Source organism: Stenella coeruleoalba, assembly GCF_951394435.1.
Source record: "Stenella coeruleoalba genome assembly, chromosome: 1".
Taxonomy (NCBI): Eukaryota; Metazoa; Chordata; class Mammalia; order Artiodactyla; family Delphinidae; genus Stenella; species Stenella coeruleoalba.
The window spans coordinates 129,032,104-129,050,739 of record NC_137169.1 but is presented as its reverse complement, the minus strand read 5'-3'; the positions used below and the strand labels follow the sequence as shown (position 1 = coordinate 129,050,739).

Sequence of the window (18,636 nt, the reverse complement as noted above, 5' to 3'; positions counted from 1 at the left end):
TAGCATATGGATAAATCATGAAATATATTATTTTTATCCAAGTTGTCAATAAAAACATTGAATAGGATAGGGAAAAGGCTACTTGAAAGATAATAATTCATTATTGGGAGTAACTGTCATAAATAAATGTACCTAACTGTACTACCATCTGGAACACAAGTCTCCACCTTGGCCATAAGCATGAGGGAGAGAATTCATCAAATACAATATTGAATTTCAAATATACTAAGTTTACTACACTCTCTGAAAAATGAGTTTTTTCCAAGACAAAAATGCCTACCCCCAGGCACTCACAAACCTATCCAACAATCAACAATAAATAAATGCAGTTATGACCATGAACACATCTGCCACCAGAAAACAAAACAAAACAAACCCCATATTTACTCATCTCCAAGAACAGCAGCAAATCCAGTACCCCTCCCCACATACATGACCTCCTTCTCCTAGTGATTCAACAGCAGCGGCCTCCTCCAGCACGACGTGACCACCAACAGTTGCTATGCTGCTCCTAGGAAAATTAATCTACTTACCCAGATGGAACTTCTCTTGATGCTTTAACCGTGCAAATCGTGATTTAAAATGTTCTTCACAATAGGTACACTTAAAAGGTTTATCTTGAGAATGGAGAATCATATGTTCCTCCAAGTGTGGTCTTCGAGTAAAAGATTTCTTACAAATCTAAAAGAAAATGCACATAAAATGTAAGGGAACCTGAATTTAAAATAAAAATACAAAGCTCATGATGAGAAATAAACACATATATTCAAGTAGCTAAAGAGAAATTTCTCCTAAAAGAAAAAACTTACCAGAAGTATAATCAACTATTGTGCAGAAAAAATACCTTGGAGGAATTACAATAAGAATTTATTTTAAATTAGTACTAAAGTTAGCTAAATTTCAACACCTTACATTTCTAATAGGCTAATTCCTAAGATCATACAGTAATCACACTATCTTAATCCTGGTCAACATTTCTAAATCCATTAAATTTATATTTTAAATCGAGGGCTTCCGGGAAGATGGCGGAGGAGTACGATGCGGAGATTGCCTTCCTCCCCATAGATACACCAGAAATACATCTACACGTGGAGCAACTCCGGCAGAGCACCTACTGAACGCTGGCAGAACACCTCAGACCTCTCTAAAGGCAAGAAACCCCTCACGTACCTGGGTAGTGCAAAAGAAAAAAGAATAAACAGAGACAAAAGGATAGAGACAGGACCTGCACCAGTGGGAGGGAGCTGTGAAGGAGGAAAGGTTTCCACACACTAGAAGCCCCATCGCAGGCGGAGACTGCAGGTGGCGGAGGGTGCAGCTTCGAAGCCGCGGAGGAGAGCACAGCAACAGGGGTGCGGGGGGCAAAGCGGGGAGATTCCCGCACAGTGGATCAGGGCCGACTGGCACTCACCAGCCCTAGAGGCTTGTCTGCTCGCCCGCTGGGGCGGGCGGGGCTGCAAGCTGAGGCTCGGGCTTTGGTCGGAGCGCCGGGAGAGGACTGGGGTTGGCGGTATGAGCACAGTCTGCAGGGGGTTGGTGCACCACGGCTGGCCGGGAGGGAGTCCGGGGAAGAGTCTGGACCTGCCGAAGAGGCAAGAGACTTCTTCTTGCCTCTTTGTTTCCTGGTGTGCGAGGAGAGGGGATTAAGAACGCTGATTAAATGAGCTCCAGAGACGGGCGCGAGCCGCGGCTGACAGCGCGGACCCCAGAGACGGGCATGAGACGCTAAGGCTGCTGCTGCCGCCACCAAGAAGCCTGTGTGCGAGCACAGGTCACTCTCCACACCCCCCTTCCGGGGAGTCTGTGCAGCCCACCACTGCCGGGGTCCCGTGATCCAGGGACAACTTCCCCGGGAAAACGCACGGAGCGCCTCAGGCTGGTGCATCGTCATGCCGGCCTCTGCCGCCACAGGCCCGCCCCGCACTCCGTACCTCTCCCTCCCCCCTGCCTGAGTGAGCCAAAGCCCCCGAATCAGCGGCTCCTTTAAGCCCCAGCGGCTCCTTTAAGCCCGTCCTGTCTGAGCGGAAAAACAGACGCCCTCCAGCGACCTACACGCAGAGGCGGGGCCAAATCCAAAGGGGCACAGACGCCCTCCAGCGACCTACACGCAGAGGCGGGGCCAAATCCAAAGGTGAGCCCCGGGAGCTGTGCGAACAAAGAAGAGAAAGGGAAATCTCTCCCAGCAGCCTCAGAAGCAGCGGATTAAAGCTCCACAATCAACTTGATGTACCCTGCATGTGTGGAATACATGAATAGACAGCAAATCATCCCAAATTGAGGAGATGGACTTTGAGAGCAAGATTTATGGTTTTTTCTCCTCTTCCTCTTTTTGTGTGTATGTATATGCTTCTGTGTGCGATTTTGTCTGTATAGCTTTGCTTCCACCATTTGTCCGAGGGTTCTATCCGTCCGTTTTTTTAAAAAATTTTTTTCTTAATAATTACTTTTCATTTTAATAACTTTATTTAATTTTACTTTATCTTCGTTCTTTCCTTCCTTCCTTCCCTCCTTTAGACAATGAATCATCCCAAATTGAGGAGGTGGACTTTGAGAGCAAGATTTATGATTTTTTCCCCTTTTCCTCTTTTTGTGAGTGTGTATGTGTATGCTTCTGTGTGAGATTTTGTCTGTGTAGCTTTGCTTCCACCATTTGTCCGAGGGTTCTATCCGTCCATTTTTTTTTCTTTTTTTCCTTAATAATTACTTTTCATTTTAATAACTTTATTTTATTTTACTTTATCTTCGTTCTTTGCTTTGCTTCCACCATTTGTCTGAGGGTTCTATCCATCCGTTTGTTTCTCTTAATAATTATTTTTTTATTTTAATAACTTTATTATATTTTATCTTATTTTATTTTACTTTATCTTCTTTCTTTTTTCCTTCCTTCCTTCCTCTCTCCCTCCCTCCCTCCCTCCATCCCTTCTTTCTTTCTTTCTACTTCTACTAATTCTTTCTTTCTACTTTTTCTCCCTTTTATTCTGAGCCGTGTGGATGAAAGGCTCTTGGTGCTGCAGCCAGGAGTCAGTGCTGTGCCTCTGAGGTGGGAGAGCCAACTTCAGGACACTGGTCCACTAGAGACCTCCCAGCTCCACATGATATCAAACGGTGAAAATCTCCAAGAGATCTCCATCTCAACACCAGTACCCAGCTTCACTCAACGACCAGAAAGCTACAGTGCTGGACACCCTATGCCAAACAACTAGCAAGACAGGAACACAACCCCACCCAGGAGCAGACAGGCTGCCTAAAATCATAATAAGTCCACAGACACCCCAAAACACACCACCATATGAGGACCTGCCCACCAGAAAGACAAGATCCAGCCTCATCCACCTGAACACAGGCACTAGTCCCCTGCACCAGGAAGCCTACAGAACCCACTGAACCAATCTTAGCCACTGGGGACAGATACCAAAAACAACGGGAACTACGAACCTGCAGCCTGCAAAAAGGAGACCCCAAACACAGTAAGATAAGCAAAATGAGAAGATAGAAACACAGCAGATGAAGGAGCAAGATAAAAACCCACCAGACCTAATGAATGAAGAGGAAATAGGCAGTCTACCTGAAATAGAATCCAGAATAATGATAGTAAAGATGATCCAAAATCTTGGAAATAGAGTAGACAAAATGCAAGAAACATTTAACAAAGACCTAGAAGAACTAAAGATGAAAGAAACAATGATTATCAACACAATAAATAAAATGAAAAATACTCTAGATGGGGTCAATAGCAGAATAACTGAGGCAGAGGAACGGATAAGTGACCTGGAAGATAAAACAGTGGAAATAACTACTGCAGAGCAGAATAAAGAAAAAAGAATCAAAAGAACTGAGGACAGTCTCAGAGACCTCTGGGACAACATTAAACGCACCAACATTCGAATTGTAGGGATCCCAGAAGATGAAGAGAAAAAGAAGGGGACTGAGAAAATATTTGAAGAGATTATAGTTGAAAACTTCCCTAATATGGGAAAGGAAATAGTCAAGTTCAGGAAGCACAGAGAGTCCCATACAGGATAAATCCAAGGAGAAATACGCCAAGACACATATTAGTCAAACTGTCAAAAATTAAATACAAGAAAACATATTAAAAGCAGCAAGGGAAAAACAACAAATAACACAGAAGGGAATCCCCATAAGGTTAACAGCTGATCTTTCAGCAGAAACTCTGCAAGCCAGAAGGGACTGGCAGGACATATTTAAAGTGATGAATGAGAAAAACCTGCAACCAAGATTACTCTACCCAGCAAGGATCTCATTCAGATTTGACGGAGAAATTAAAACCTTCACAGACAAGCAAAAGCTGAGAGAGTTCAGCACCACCAAACCAGCTCTAAAACAACTGCTAAAGGAACTTCTCTAGGCAAGAAAGACAAGAGAAGGAAAAGACCTACAATAACGAACCAAAACAATTAAGAAAATGGGAATAGGAACATACATATCGATAATTACCTTAAATGTAAATGGACTAAATGCTCCCACCAAAAGACACAGATTGGCTGAATGGATACAAAAACAAGACCCATGTATTTGCTGTCTACAAGAGACCCACTTCAGACCTAGAGACACATACAGACTGAAAGTAAGGGGATAGAAAAAGATATTTCATGCAAATGGAAACCAAAAGAAAGCTGAAGTAGCAATTCTCATATCAGACAAAATAGACTTTAAAATAAAGACTATTAGAAGAGACAAAGAAGGACACTACATAATGACCAAGGGGTTGATCCAAGAAGAAGATATAACAATTGTAAATATTTATGCACCCAACATAGAAGCACCTCAATACATAAGGCAAATACTAAGAGCCATAAAAGGGGAAATCGACAGTAACATATTAATAGTAGGGGACTTTAAAACCCCACTTTCACCAATGGACAGATCATCCAAAATGAAAATAAATAAGGAAACACAAGCTTTAAATGATACATTAAACAAGATGGACTTAATTGATATTTATAGGACATTCCATCCAAAAACAACAGAATACACATTTTTCTCAAGTGCTCATGGAACATTCTCCAGGATAGATCACATCTTGGGTCACAAATCAAGCCTTGGTAAATTTAAGAATATTGAAATTGTACCAAGTATCTTTTCCGACCACAACGCTATGGGACTAGATATCAATTACAGGAAAAGATCTGTAAAAAATACAAACACACAGAGGCTAAACAATACACTACTTAATAACGAAGTGATCACTGAAGAAATCAAAGAGGAAATAAAAAAATACCTAGAAACAGATGACAATGGAGACACAACGACCCAAAATCTATGGGATGCAGCAAAAGCAGTTCTATGACGGAAGTTTATAGCAATACAATCCTACCTTAAGAAACAGTAAACATCTCGAATAAACAACCTAACCTTGCACCTAAAGCAATTAGAGAAAGAAGAACAAAAAACCCCCAAAGTTAGCAGAAGGAAAGAAATCATAAAGATCAGATCAGAAGTAAATGAAAAAGAAATGAAGGAAACGATAGCAAAGATCAATAAAACTAAAAGCTGGTTCTTTGAGAAGATAAACAAAATAGATAAACCATTAGCCAGACTCATCAAGAAAAAATGGGAGAAGAGTCAAATCAATAGAATTAGAAATGAAAAAGGGGAAGTAACAACTGATACTGCAGAAATGCAAGAGATCATGAGAGATTACTACAAGCAACTCTATGTGAATAAAATGGACAACCTGGAAGAAATGGACAAATTCTTAGAAATGCACAACCTGCCAAGACTGAATCAGGAAGAAATAGAAAATATGAACAGATCAATCACCAGCACCGAAATTGAAACTGTGATTAAAAATCTTCCAACAAAGAAAAGCCCAGGACCAGATGGCTTCACAGGCGAATTCTGTCAAACATTTAGAGAAGAGCTAACACCTATCCTTCTCAAACTCTTCCAAAATATAGTAGAGGGAGGAACACTCCAAAACTCATTCTACGAGGCCACCATCACCCTGATACCAAAACCAGACAAGGATGTCACAAAGAAAGAAAACTACAGGCCAATATCACTGATGAACATAGATGCAAAAATCCTCAACAAAATACTAGCAAACAGAATCCAACAGCACATTAAAAGAATCATACACCATGATTAAGTGGGGTTTATTCCAGGAATGCAAGGATCCTTCAATATATGCAAATCAATCAACATGATACACCATATTAACAAATTGAAGGAGAAAAACCATATGGTCATCTCAATAGATGCAGAGAAAGCTTTCGACAAAATTCAACACCCATTTATGATAAAAACTCTGCAGAAAGTAGGCATAGAGGGAACTTTCCTCAACATAATAAAGGCCATATATGACAAACTCACAGCCAACATTGTCCTCAATGGTGAAAAACTGAAACCATTTCCACTAAGATCAGGAACAAGACAAGGTTGCCCTCTCACCACTCTTATTCAACATAGTTTTGGAAATTTTAGCCACAGCAATCAGAGAAGAAAAGGAAATAAAAGGAATCCAAATCAGAAAAGAAGAAGTAAAGCTGTCACTGTTTGCAGATGACATGATAGTATACATAGAGAATCAAAAAGATGCTACCAGAAAACTACTAGAGCTAATCAATGAATTGGTAAAGTAGCAGGATAAAAAATTAATGCACAGAAATCTCTGACATTCCTATACACTAATGACGAAAAAATCTGAAAGTGAAATCAAGAAAACACTCCCGTTTACCACTGCAACAAAAAGAATGAAATATCTAGGAATAAACCTACCTAAGGAGACAAAAGACCTATATGCAAAAAATTATAAGACACTGATGAAAGAAATTAAAGATGATAAAAATAGATGGGGAGACATACCATGTTCTTGGATTGAAAGAATCAACATTGTCAAAATGACTCTACTACCCAAAGCAATCTACAGATTCAATGCAATCCCTATCAAACTACCACTGGTATTTTTCACAGAATTAGAACAAAAAATTTCCCAATTTGTATGGAAACACAAAAGACCCTGAATAGCCAAAGCAATCTTGAGAACGAAAAACGGAGCTGGAGGAATCAGGCTTCCTGACTTCAGACTATACTAGAAAGCTACAATAATCAAGACAGTATGGTACTGGCACAAAAACAGAAAGATAGATCAATGGAACAGGATAGAAAGCCCGGAGATAAACTCACGCACATATGGTCACCTTATCTTTGATAAAGGAGGCAGGAATGTACAGTGGAGAAAGGACAGCCTCTTCAATAAGTGGTGCTGGGAAAACTGGGCAGGTACATGTAAAAGTATGAGATTAGATCACTCCCTAACACCATACACAAAAATAAACTCAAAATGGATTAAAGACCTAAACTCAAAATGGATTAAAGTAAGGCCAGAAACTATCAAACTCTTAGAGGAAAACATAGGCAGGACACTCTATGACATAAATCACAGCAAGATCCTTTTTGACCCACCTCCTAGAAAAATGGAAATAAAAACAAAAATAAACAAATGGGACCTAATGAAACTTAAAAGCTTTTGCACAGCAAAGGAGACCATAAAGAAGGCAAAAAGACAACCCTCAGAATGGGAGAAAATATTTGCAAATGAAGCAACTGACAAAGGATTAATCTCCAAAATTTACAAGCAGCTCATGCAGCTTAATAACAAAAAAAACAAACAACCCAATCCAGAAGTGGGCAGAAGACCTAAATAGACATTTCTCCAAAGAAGATATACAGACTGCCAACAAACACATGAAACAATGCTCAACATCACTAAGAATTAGAGAAATGCAAATCAAAACTACAATGAGATATCATCTCACACCAGTCAGAATGGCCATCATCAAGAAATCCAGAAACAATAAATGCTGGAGAGGGTGTGGAAAAAAGGGAACCCTCTTGCACTGTTGGTGGGAATGTAAACTGATACAGCCACTGTGGAGAACAGTATGGAGGTTCCTTAAAAAACTACAAATAGAACTACTATATGACCCAGCAATCCCACTACTGGGCATATACCCTGAGAAAACCATAATTCAAAAAGTGTCATGTACCAAAATGTTCATTGCAGCTCTATTTACAACAGCCCGGAGATGGAAACAACCTAAGTGTCCATCATTGGATGAATGGATAAAGAAGATGTGGCGCATATATACAATGGACTATTACTCAGCCATAAAAAGAAACGAAATTGAGCTATTTGTAATGAGGTGGATAGACCTAGAGTCTGTCATACAGAGTGAAGTAAGTCAGAAAGAGAGAGACAAATACCGTATGCTAACACATATATATGGAATTTAAGAAAAAAAAACTGTCATGAAGAACCTAGGGGTAAGACAGGAATAAAGACTGTGTCCTACTAGACCTACTAGAGAATGGACTTCAGGATATGGGGAGGGGGAAGGGTAAGGTGTGACTAAGTGAGAGAGTGGCATGGACATATATACACTACCAAACGTAAGGTAGATAGCTAGTGGGAAGCAGCCGCATAGCACAGGGAGATCAGCTCGGTGCTTTGTGGCCGCCTGGAGGGGTGGGAGGGAGGGAGACACAAGAGGGAAGAGATATGGGAACATATGTATATGTATAGCTGATTCACTTTGTTATAAAGCAGAAACTAACACACCATTGTAAAGCAATTATACTCCAATAAAGATGTTAAAAAAATTTATATTTTAAATCAATGATATGAATAAAGGTTTTATCATGCTTGCCATATATTTGATTAGGAATAGGAGTAAGAAACTTCAGAAAAATTACTTTAAAAAGTTTATCTCTTGAGGTGGTCAGAAAGAATAGACACAACATTTTAAATAAATTTGGCAGACATCAGATTTAGAAAAGGGGAAGAGGAACTGCTGTACCAATATAGCATGTCCTAAACACCAAGCATAACAACCACCACAATACAGCATGTACTATACACCAGGTATAACAACACAGCATCTACTGTACGCCACGTATGTAACAACATAGCATGTACTATACACCAGGTATAACAACACAGCATGTACTATACACCATGTATAACACAGCGTGTACTATACACCAGGTATAACATAGCATGTACTATAAACCAGGTATAACACAGCGTGTACTATACACCAGGTATAACACAGCGTGTACTATATACCAGGTATAACACAGCGTGTACTATACACCAGGTATAACAACATAGCATGTATTATACTCCAGGTACAACAACAGCACAGCATGTACTATATAACAGGCACAATGCTAAGTAATTCATGGATTATTTTACTTAATTCTCACAATAAACCTAAGAGGTAGATATAATTGTTATCATTTTGCAGCTGAGGATGATGAAACTTAGTAAGGAGAAGAAACCATCTTATAAAGATCCAAATAATTAATAATTAACTTCAATTCCTAGAAGCTGAAATCAGAGAAATGGTGAGAATCTTGTCATGTATTGGGTTGGCCAAAAGGTTCGTTTGGTTTTTTGCGTCAGATGGCTCTAGTAGCACTTAGTTGTCTTTAACTTCATTCAAAATAATTTTGTTAACCGCAAAAAAACAAAACAAAACAAAAAATTTTGTTAGATTGTATTGTGACAGCTGTCATATCAGTGTGCATTTTTTTTAAAAAGTATCAAAGTTGGTGAATTTTTGTGTGGCCATTTTAATATTGAAAATGGAAGAAAAAAGCAACATTTTCGGCATATTACGCTTTATTATTTCAAGAAAGGTAAAAACACAGCTGAAACGCAAAGATTTGTGCAGTGTATGGAGAAGGTGTTGTGACTGATCAAACGTGTCAAAAGTAGTTTGTGAAGTTTCGTGCTGGAGATTTCTCGCTGGACGATGCTGCACGTTGGGGTAGACCAGTTGAAGTTGATAGCGATCAAATCGAGACATTCACTAGAACAATCAATGTTATACCACGTGGGAGATAGCTGACATACTCAAAATATCCAAATCAAAGGCTGAAAATCATTTGCACCAGCTTGGTTACGCTAATTGCTTTGATGTTTGGGTTCCACATAAGTTAAGCAAAAAAAACCTTCGACCCTATTTCTGCATGCGATTCTCTACTTAAACATAACAAAAACGTTCTGTTTTTAAAACAAGTTGTGGTGGGTGATGAATAGTGGATACTGTACAATAATGCGGAACAGAAGAGATCATGGGGCAAGTGAAATGAACCACCACCAACCACACCAAAGGCCAGTCTTCATACAAAGAAGGTGATGTTGTGTATATGGTGGGTTTAGAAGCGAGTCCTCTATTATGAGCTCCTTCTGGAAAACCAAACAATTCCAAGTAGTGCTCCCAATTAGACCAACTAAAAGCAGCACTTGATGAAAAGTGTCCAGAATTAGTCAACAGAAAACACATAATCTTCCATCAGGATACCACAAGACCGCATGTTTCTTTGGTGACCAGGCAAAAAACTGTTAGAGCTTGGCTGCGAAGTTCTGATTCACCTGCCGTATTCACCAGACATTGCACCTTCGGATTTCCATTTATTTTGGTCTTTACAAAACTCTTCTAATTGAAAAAATTTCAATTCCCTGGAAGACTGTAAAAGGCACCTGGTACAGTTCTTTGCTTAAAAAGATAAAAAGTTTTGGGAAGATGGAATTATGAAGTTGCCAGAAAAATGGCTGAAGGTAGTGGAACAAAACAATGGATACATTGTTCAATAAAGTTCTTGGTGAAAATGAAAAATGCGTCTTTTATTTTTATTTAAAAACTGAAGGAACTTTTTGGCCAACCCAATATATAAGTTGAAGCCTAGGAGTAAACAAAATGATATCTGATTACTCCTTTAAACAATATTTACCTAAATAATGAAAAAGTACTTTAGGAGTTGCGGTAGAATAAAAATACGTACAAATTCTTTGCTACTCCTATCATTGTAAAATGGAGATTAATTCCACTCCCCTTATATCTTCCTAGGCTGTAGTGCCTTGTGTGACCAACAGAACATGTTAGAAGTGGTGCTCTGAGACTTCCGAGGTGAGGCCATAAGAAGCCTGAGAGCATTTACCTCGGCTTCCTGGAACAAACACACACTCACTCCTGGAGCCCAGCTGCCATGCCAGAAGGCAGTTCAAGTAGCCCCAGGAAAAGCCAGCTGTCCTTGCTGAGCTTCTAGCTGTTGACCAACACCAGGTTTCCAGCCATGTGAGTGAGGCACTTTGGAAGCAGCCCCAAACCAGACCAGATCATACAGACCATCCATCAGCTGAAAACAACTGAGTGACTTCAGCTGACACCATGTAGAACAGAAGAATTGCCTAGCAAAATCCTGCCCCCATTTACATTACTGACCCCCAAAATGATGAGATACAATGAAATGGTAATTCAAGGCCACTAAGTTTTGAGGTGGTTTGATATATAGCAACAGACAACCAGAAATGGAAGGAAAATTCTAACATTTTATATTCTGTGCAACAGTAACATCACAGTTTCAGACAACTGTAAAAACATGGTATAGTGATTACAATAAAAATAAAAACTAGGATTTCTATTTTTCAGGTCCATCATTCAAAAACTAACTCATACCAGGCTTAATTTACAAAAATATTAGGATAACACTGTATAAAAGAGAGATTCTAAAAGTGATATAAGCTAAGTTTATATTACTTTAAAATTTAATTACTTTCCCAAAAGGTCACAATACATTTAATTTGGTTTTCTACAACAAATTAAAATCTCTTACATCACATTTCCAACTTTCACTCTTAGTCTTCTTAATGGAAGTAAATTCTTGTGCATTTTCAGGATGAAATCTATAAGAAAAAAATTAAAAGGCTGTCAGGAAAAGATTATATTAGTTAAGTCAATATTCTATCTAATATGTTGACAGTGATTACAAGAATCAGGCACTGATTCCTTTCTTAAAGAGACAGGCACATTTGAGTACTTCAAGAATACAGGTATCGCTATTATTTTAATATATGAATATGTGTGCTTAAAGTTATGCAGAAATAGTCAAAGTGAAGCATAATCATACTTTACATATATTCAGGAACCTATCTATTCACAGATAATCTTCAATGCCATTCACTTGACTTGTTTTAGTCTGTATTTCAGTAAATTTAATTTCTCAAAGTTAAATATGCAATACTATACTAAATATTCTTTCTCCCACAAATTTGCATACACTAAAGACAAAGTTGAGCATGCAGAATAAGTTTCCTACAGTTCTAAAATCATATAGGTTGAAAACATACTTGCCAAAACCCAAGACAGAAAACCCAGGATAACAAAAATTCTGTATCTTAAACTTCTATAGCATAGACTATAGTTTTTGTTTCAGTATCAAAAAACTTCATCTCAATAGCAATAGTAAAAAATATGAACTAACATTTGCTGTTCTTTTCTTAATAAATTTGTAGTCTAGAAAATGTAAGCAATGAAAAAATTGGAGACAAGCACCCCATAGATGTTTTTAGCTCACTACGTATTTAAATTAGAAGGCACACTAAAGTATATTACGGAAGCAAGATAATACTTGCCTCTTAACATGCTTGGCTAAAGTCTTCTTGCTTGCATGAAGTTTATTACAATAAGGGCACTTGTGCTCCTTCTTATGAAATTCTGTTTCATTACTGTGCTTCTTTCTGTGAACAGTTAGGTTAGACTTTGTCGAATAGCGCTGGTGACAAATATCACACTCAAAGGGCTTCTCACCTGTGTGAACACGTGTGTGGCTCTCATATTTTCCTATAAAAAGACAGAAATTAAGATTAAATTCAGTACATTTACTACATAGTGACTGAAATTTGACAGTGGAATAAAATCTCCTGATTAACAGTTTATTTAGAAGCCATGAATTGAAAGGAATTTTCAGATTTGGCAGACCTTTTAAAAATATTGTAAAAGGAAATATAATATGTTATGTATCTTATATATTTTCATCTCTCTTCACAAAGAAGGTAATCTGGAAAGGGCACTACAAATCTAGTATACTCAGAAAAATTTATACTTCACTACAGTCCATTCCTACAAGACCTCTCCAACTTATAAGACATTAAGACACAAGTAAATCACCTGTACTTGACTGCATGCTTAACACTAAGCTACTAAGGCCAATATATATGGGCAGTATCAAGGGAAGTAAGAAAAGGAAAAAATGAACAGGTATGATGTACAGACATATTAATGTGAGATTTGTATTATATTCTGAATGCATATCTGAGTTCCAAACAAATGTTACAGGTATTTGCAATAGAAAGAATCAAAAAATTTTAACCCTCCTACACTGTTGGGAATGTAAATTGGTGCAGCCACTATGGAAAACAGTATGGAGGTTCCTTAAAAAAAGTAAAAATAGAGTTACCATATGATCCAGAAATCTCACTCCTGGGCATATATCCAGAAAAGACAAAAACTAATTCAAAAAGTTTCATGCACACCAATGTTCACAGCAGCACTATTTACAATAGCCAAGACCTGGAAGCAACCTAAATGTCCACTGACAGATGAATGGATAAAGAAGATGTGGTATATATATATATATATATATATATATATATATATATATATATATACACACACACAATGAAATATTACCCACTCATAAAAATAATGAAATATTGACATTTGCAGCAACATGGATGGACCTAGAGATTATCATAACAAGTGAAGTAAGCCAAAGACTAATATTATTCTCATTTATATGTGGAATCTAAAAAAATACAAATGAACTTATTTACAAACACAAACAGACTCACAGATATAACAAATCTATCATGAAAAAGAATCTAAAAAAAAAATATATATATATATATATATATCTGAATAACTTTGCTGCACACTTGAAACTAATGCAATATTATATATCAACTATAGTTCAATAAAAAGATAAAATAAAAAAAATAGAAATTTTAACACAACCTGTCCAAAGAGAAAAGTGACAATAAAAAATGAAATACAAGGATACATTTTGGCTTAAATCTTACCTATATTCCTACTTATACTAAAATTCTTTTACATCATTATTTAGAATATAAATTTCCACATTACAGAGGCAGAACAGCATCATAGGTAGGGGCACAGACCCTGGATCCAGCCACCTGGAAATGAATCCCAATTCTTTAAATTGCAGGCTATGTGACCTTGGACAAGTAACCTTTCTAAGCCTCAAATCTTTCTCATCTGAAAAAATAATAATGGAATAATAGATTTACCTCAGAGGACTGTTGTAATAATACATAAATACACATAAAACCTTTATAACTGTGTCAACCCATTATAAGCTATCAATTAATGTTGGCCATTATTATTAACCTGTAATCAAGTTGTGAATGTGCACATCTACTAGCTTAAAATAGAAATCTCAATTAAGGATACCTCTGAGTGAAAGGCAACAAAAATAAGAAAAAAATACTATCAATATGAAGAGTAATTTTCAATGAAAAGCTTAGCTTTGCTTTGTCCTAAAAAAAAAAAAGTATAAATTTTTCTTCAGGCTAAAGCTAACATGAAAGTACAGCATTTCATCCATATACTTTTAAAAAATATATAAATCATAAATATATCATGGAGATTACATAAAACCCAAAATATTCAAAGGCCACTAAGGACAAAAGATAATCATAATTATTCGTCTACTTAGTAAATACATTCATCAATTTATTACATGTATCTAAATATGATTATATTTAATAAACACAGTATATTATCTAAAAGTTAACTGCACTGCACTTACATAAGCATATTGAGGAAAGGGAACCAAGGTATTTTTTTTAAGGTGGGGGGAAGGATGACAATCATAAGCAAAGTAAAACAAAAGTATGATAAAAATCCAGTAGGTATTTAGGTACTGACCATATGATGATGATCTATGCATCTTTTACATGCATGTAGTCAGGAAACTCAGCCAATGTTTGGGCACCTACTAAATTAGCTGTGTGATCTTAATCAAGCCAGTAATTTAACCTCTGTCTACTTGCGTTATTAACACTTCATGGGGCTGTGGGAAGTAAACAAATTAATATATACGCGACACTTAAAACATCCTAGCACATAGTAAACATTAGTAACTATTAGTCATCATCATCATTATTATTATTATTATTAGGATTACTGGCCACAGGACGGGCACATAGATCTATCTCAAGTATAAATATGCATACACCTGGTTTATGAATATGTTATAACAGATCAAACTGGAGTTTCAGCTCTCTGAAAATACTGTAAGAACTTGACTTTGTCCCCTGGCCATTGCTAAAAACGCCTAGTATCTCCTCAGTTCTCCCTCTGCCACTGCCGGGGCATGACCGCATTGATACATGTATACACACCGGAGCACCACCGGTTCCCCTGCTGTGGTCAAGGGATCAGAGCTAATATGGGGCTTGCCTGGGGGAGAGGCGTGCTTGTGTGTCCCAAGGCGAAATCTTTCCACAGACATCACAAATAACAGGTAGGTTCTCAAAAACAAGAGTTGAGCTACATTATGGCTTAGATCAGTGTTTCACAAACTAAAAATCATGTGTCAATAAAATCAATTCTGTGGGTTATGATGATTAGCACTGGGGGGAAAAAAGGAACAGAACAAAGCAGAAAATATCAGAGTGCATTCACTCTAGATTCAAGCAATTATTTTGCTTCAGTGCATGTATGAGCACATATATATATATACATATATATGTATTAGCATAATAATATATGTATTTCTGATCTTGAACCATCCCCCCCAAAAAAGTTGGAAAAGCACTGATTTTTATTACTTTTTGCAGGGTATAACCAGACCAATACTGCTATAACATAACTTCTTTGGGGAAATGTTTTCTGAGTTGATTTTAATCTTTCTCTATTATAATATGGCATGCTTGTATTGGATTCCTTAATATTTGTTACACATCTACTGGATATGAGAAAAGGTACAGAATCCAAACATCAGTATGTACTAATAACCCACAATTCTAATTTGGCAAAGGTAGGGGTCATTTTATGGAATTAAAAAAAAATGTTTTCCTTGATTGTGAAAGTGTTCACATTTTTCATAAACTTGCTTTTTAAATTATGGAAATGAATCAAGAGTACACAGTATGAGTTTAAGTGACTAAGTTACAAGTGATTTTTGGAACAGGACCATTCTTACCTGGGGATTGACTGCTTGCTTAGCACTGACTCTCAGGACTGAAGGCTAACTTATCAACCCCCTACCACTCAAGTCTCCTGATTTTTTACACCCAAGTGAACAGGAAGAGCAACTTAATAAAAATCTTAAATTATAAGAAAACTCTTAACCAAAACTTTTATTTTCTATGAAAATGCCTTTGCTGGAAAGATCAATTAGTAGAATTTTCCGTTTATTTGTAGTCAAGAAATTCTTGCTTGCAAATAAAAATTAAGTTATATGTAGTTGAATATTAAAGCCATCAAGTGGCAGTTAAATTAAAAATCAAAACCACTTTTGATTGTTAAACTTCCATTTGCCTACAGACCAGTAGACTTAACCAAAACACAAAAAGAAACAAATAAAATCATTTAAAAATAAATTCAGCAAAGTCCAAAGAGACCAACGAAAATACATAAATTTGAATAATTCATTATAACATTTAGAACCTCTAAAGTAAAAACACATTTTTGTTATGTTATTAATTCAAATTTAATGCACAGAGGCATTGCAGGACCTGTTATCTGCATGGATTTGAATTTCTGACCAACAGAAGAGACAGAACTTCTGAGGGAACGCTGAACTCCAAAGTCAGATAAATGTTCAAAGAAATCCCATGCTTAAATCAATTGGTAGGGATGTGTGGGGGTTCTCCTCAGCATAAACACAATCTACACATATATCTGTTTATTTTCTTATGGGGTGGGGGGAATTCAATAATAATGTATAAATCAAATGTTCACTTCAAAGTTATCAAATAAAAAAAAAACCCTCAGTATTCTTTCACAGAACACTAAACTATGCCCCACCATTCTTAATCACCAACAGAAAACAAATAATATTAAGAAATTTCATCCACAGCATTTTTCTGACTGAATCCCAGTATGAATTGTGTCCCAAATCAGGACACACAAAATAAAGATATTTTCACATAACAAAACCTGACCCTGTGCTTCACTCCATATGGGTCATGCAAAATTATTATCAGATTTCGTATGGAGGTTTTACAAAGAGAAACATCACCAAATTAGCTCATTATATCTCATATGCCAAATCTTAAATTAACCTTGAATTTATTCATTTGGCATACCCTAAAGAATATTTAACTAAAATATTTAACATTAAAGTAGAGAATTATGCTACTGTCATTACTCTTTTCTATTCAGAACCAAGCAGAATCTGTCAGGATGGTCTACACAGTCACATTTTTTTTTTTTAAGTTTTTAAACATTTTCTACCTCTAGAAAAGATTAAATTTAATCTAAGGAAAGATTTTAGTTCCCAGTAGGAACGACAAAAAAGATAAATTATCCAAATTTTTTCTCTCACCCCCATCTGTCATCTTCTCACCATTTTTGCCTTTTCACCAGCTAGGTTTTCGGTACAAGGGGAAAGGTCAAAGGACTCTTATTTTGCATGAGAATAGGCTGAAAGGAGGACAGCTGGGAGCCTAAGGAAAAAATACAACTGGATCAGTCTGAGCAACTATTAAGCACGTCAAAAAAGATAAAAGATCCAAAGTGCTGGAATCAAATTACTAAACTACATACTGTGGAGCTAATGGTTCCAGCAGAACATCTCAGAGCTTATTAATTCTCTCTCCTAAACCCACTCTGAGACAGCAAGTTAAAGACTTCTTACAAGTCCAAAGTCAGAGTCAACCTTTCACCTTAGTTCAATTAAACAAGAGCTTACTGAAAACTTATTATCTGAAATAACCTGGGGTATCATGAAGGATACTAATCAAAAGTAACATACAAAACCTTCACGCTCACAATCTAATGATATAGGGAAATAACAATCAAAATTCTAGGTGGAATCCTATGAAAGGATTAAAATCCTATGAAAGGAATGTGGGTGATATGAGGATTACTGGAAAGTAGCCCTTGAACTGTTTTATTTTAAGAATAAAGAGGACTTCTGATAGGGATGATAAAGGAGGACATTTAAGAAACACAGGTCTTCTCCATCTGCATATTCTTTTCACTCTATCCATCACCAGTCCACTGAAGCCTATATTCAGGGCACCTCTGATCTACTCCTGTCCCACATCCAGTTCCCAATGCTGCTCATCTGCCTGGTCCAAGCCTGCAACACCTCCAACTTCCTTCTCATCACTGAAGCCAGAGTATCTTTCTAAAACTCCTATGGCCGTCATTTCCTTTGTCAAAGTTTTCTCAACTTTCTATCACTTATTGGATAAAAACTCCTCTGTACTGCATACAAACCACTCAAAACTTGACCTCTGCTTACTTGCCAATCCTCACCTCTTGTCATTTTCATTATGCCTCCTTGCCCACCCCGAAATCACCCTGCCTTTAGCAATTTCCAGAAACAGCTACCTCCATGTCTTTGCAGCTGTGGTCCTTCTGCCTTGTAAGTTCCTCCCTATTCTTTAGGTCTGAGCTCAAATGCTACCTGCTCCGTGAAATCTTTCCTAATTCCTATAAGCCTCTGTATTTGTCCTGATAAGATGATCTTATTGTAATATAATTGTATTTGTGCATGTACTCATTAACCTCTAAGATTCTTGAGGACAGAGAATATATCATTTCATATTTATTTGGCATAGTAGAGACACTC

At 37.1% G+C, this 18,636-nt stretch overlaps 1 protein-coding gene across 1 annotated transcript in view; it reads right to left on the bottom strand.

The window, feature by feature from the left end:
* The window catches only part of ZBTB41 (zinc finger and BTB domain containing 41), a 51,249-nt gene that overhangs the window by 28,392 nt on the left and 4,221 nt on the right, over nucleotides 1-18,636 (bottom strand). Inside the window, exons 3-5 of the mRNA XM_079918199.1 lie at nucleotides 12,443-12,650; nucleotides 11,644-11,713; nucleotides 534-681 (exon numbers count right to left, since the gene is read on the bottom strand). Of these exons, the coding sequence (XP_079774325.1) occupies nucleotides 534-681; nucleotides 11,644-11,713; nucleotides 12,443-12,650 (426 nt within the window). The remainder of the gene's footprint in view (nucleotides 1-533; nucleotides 682-11,643; nucleotides 11,714-12,442; nucleotides 12,651-18,636) is intronic.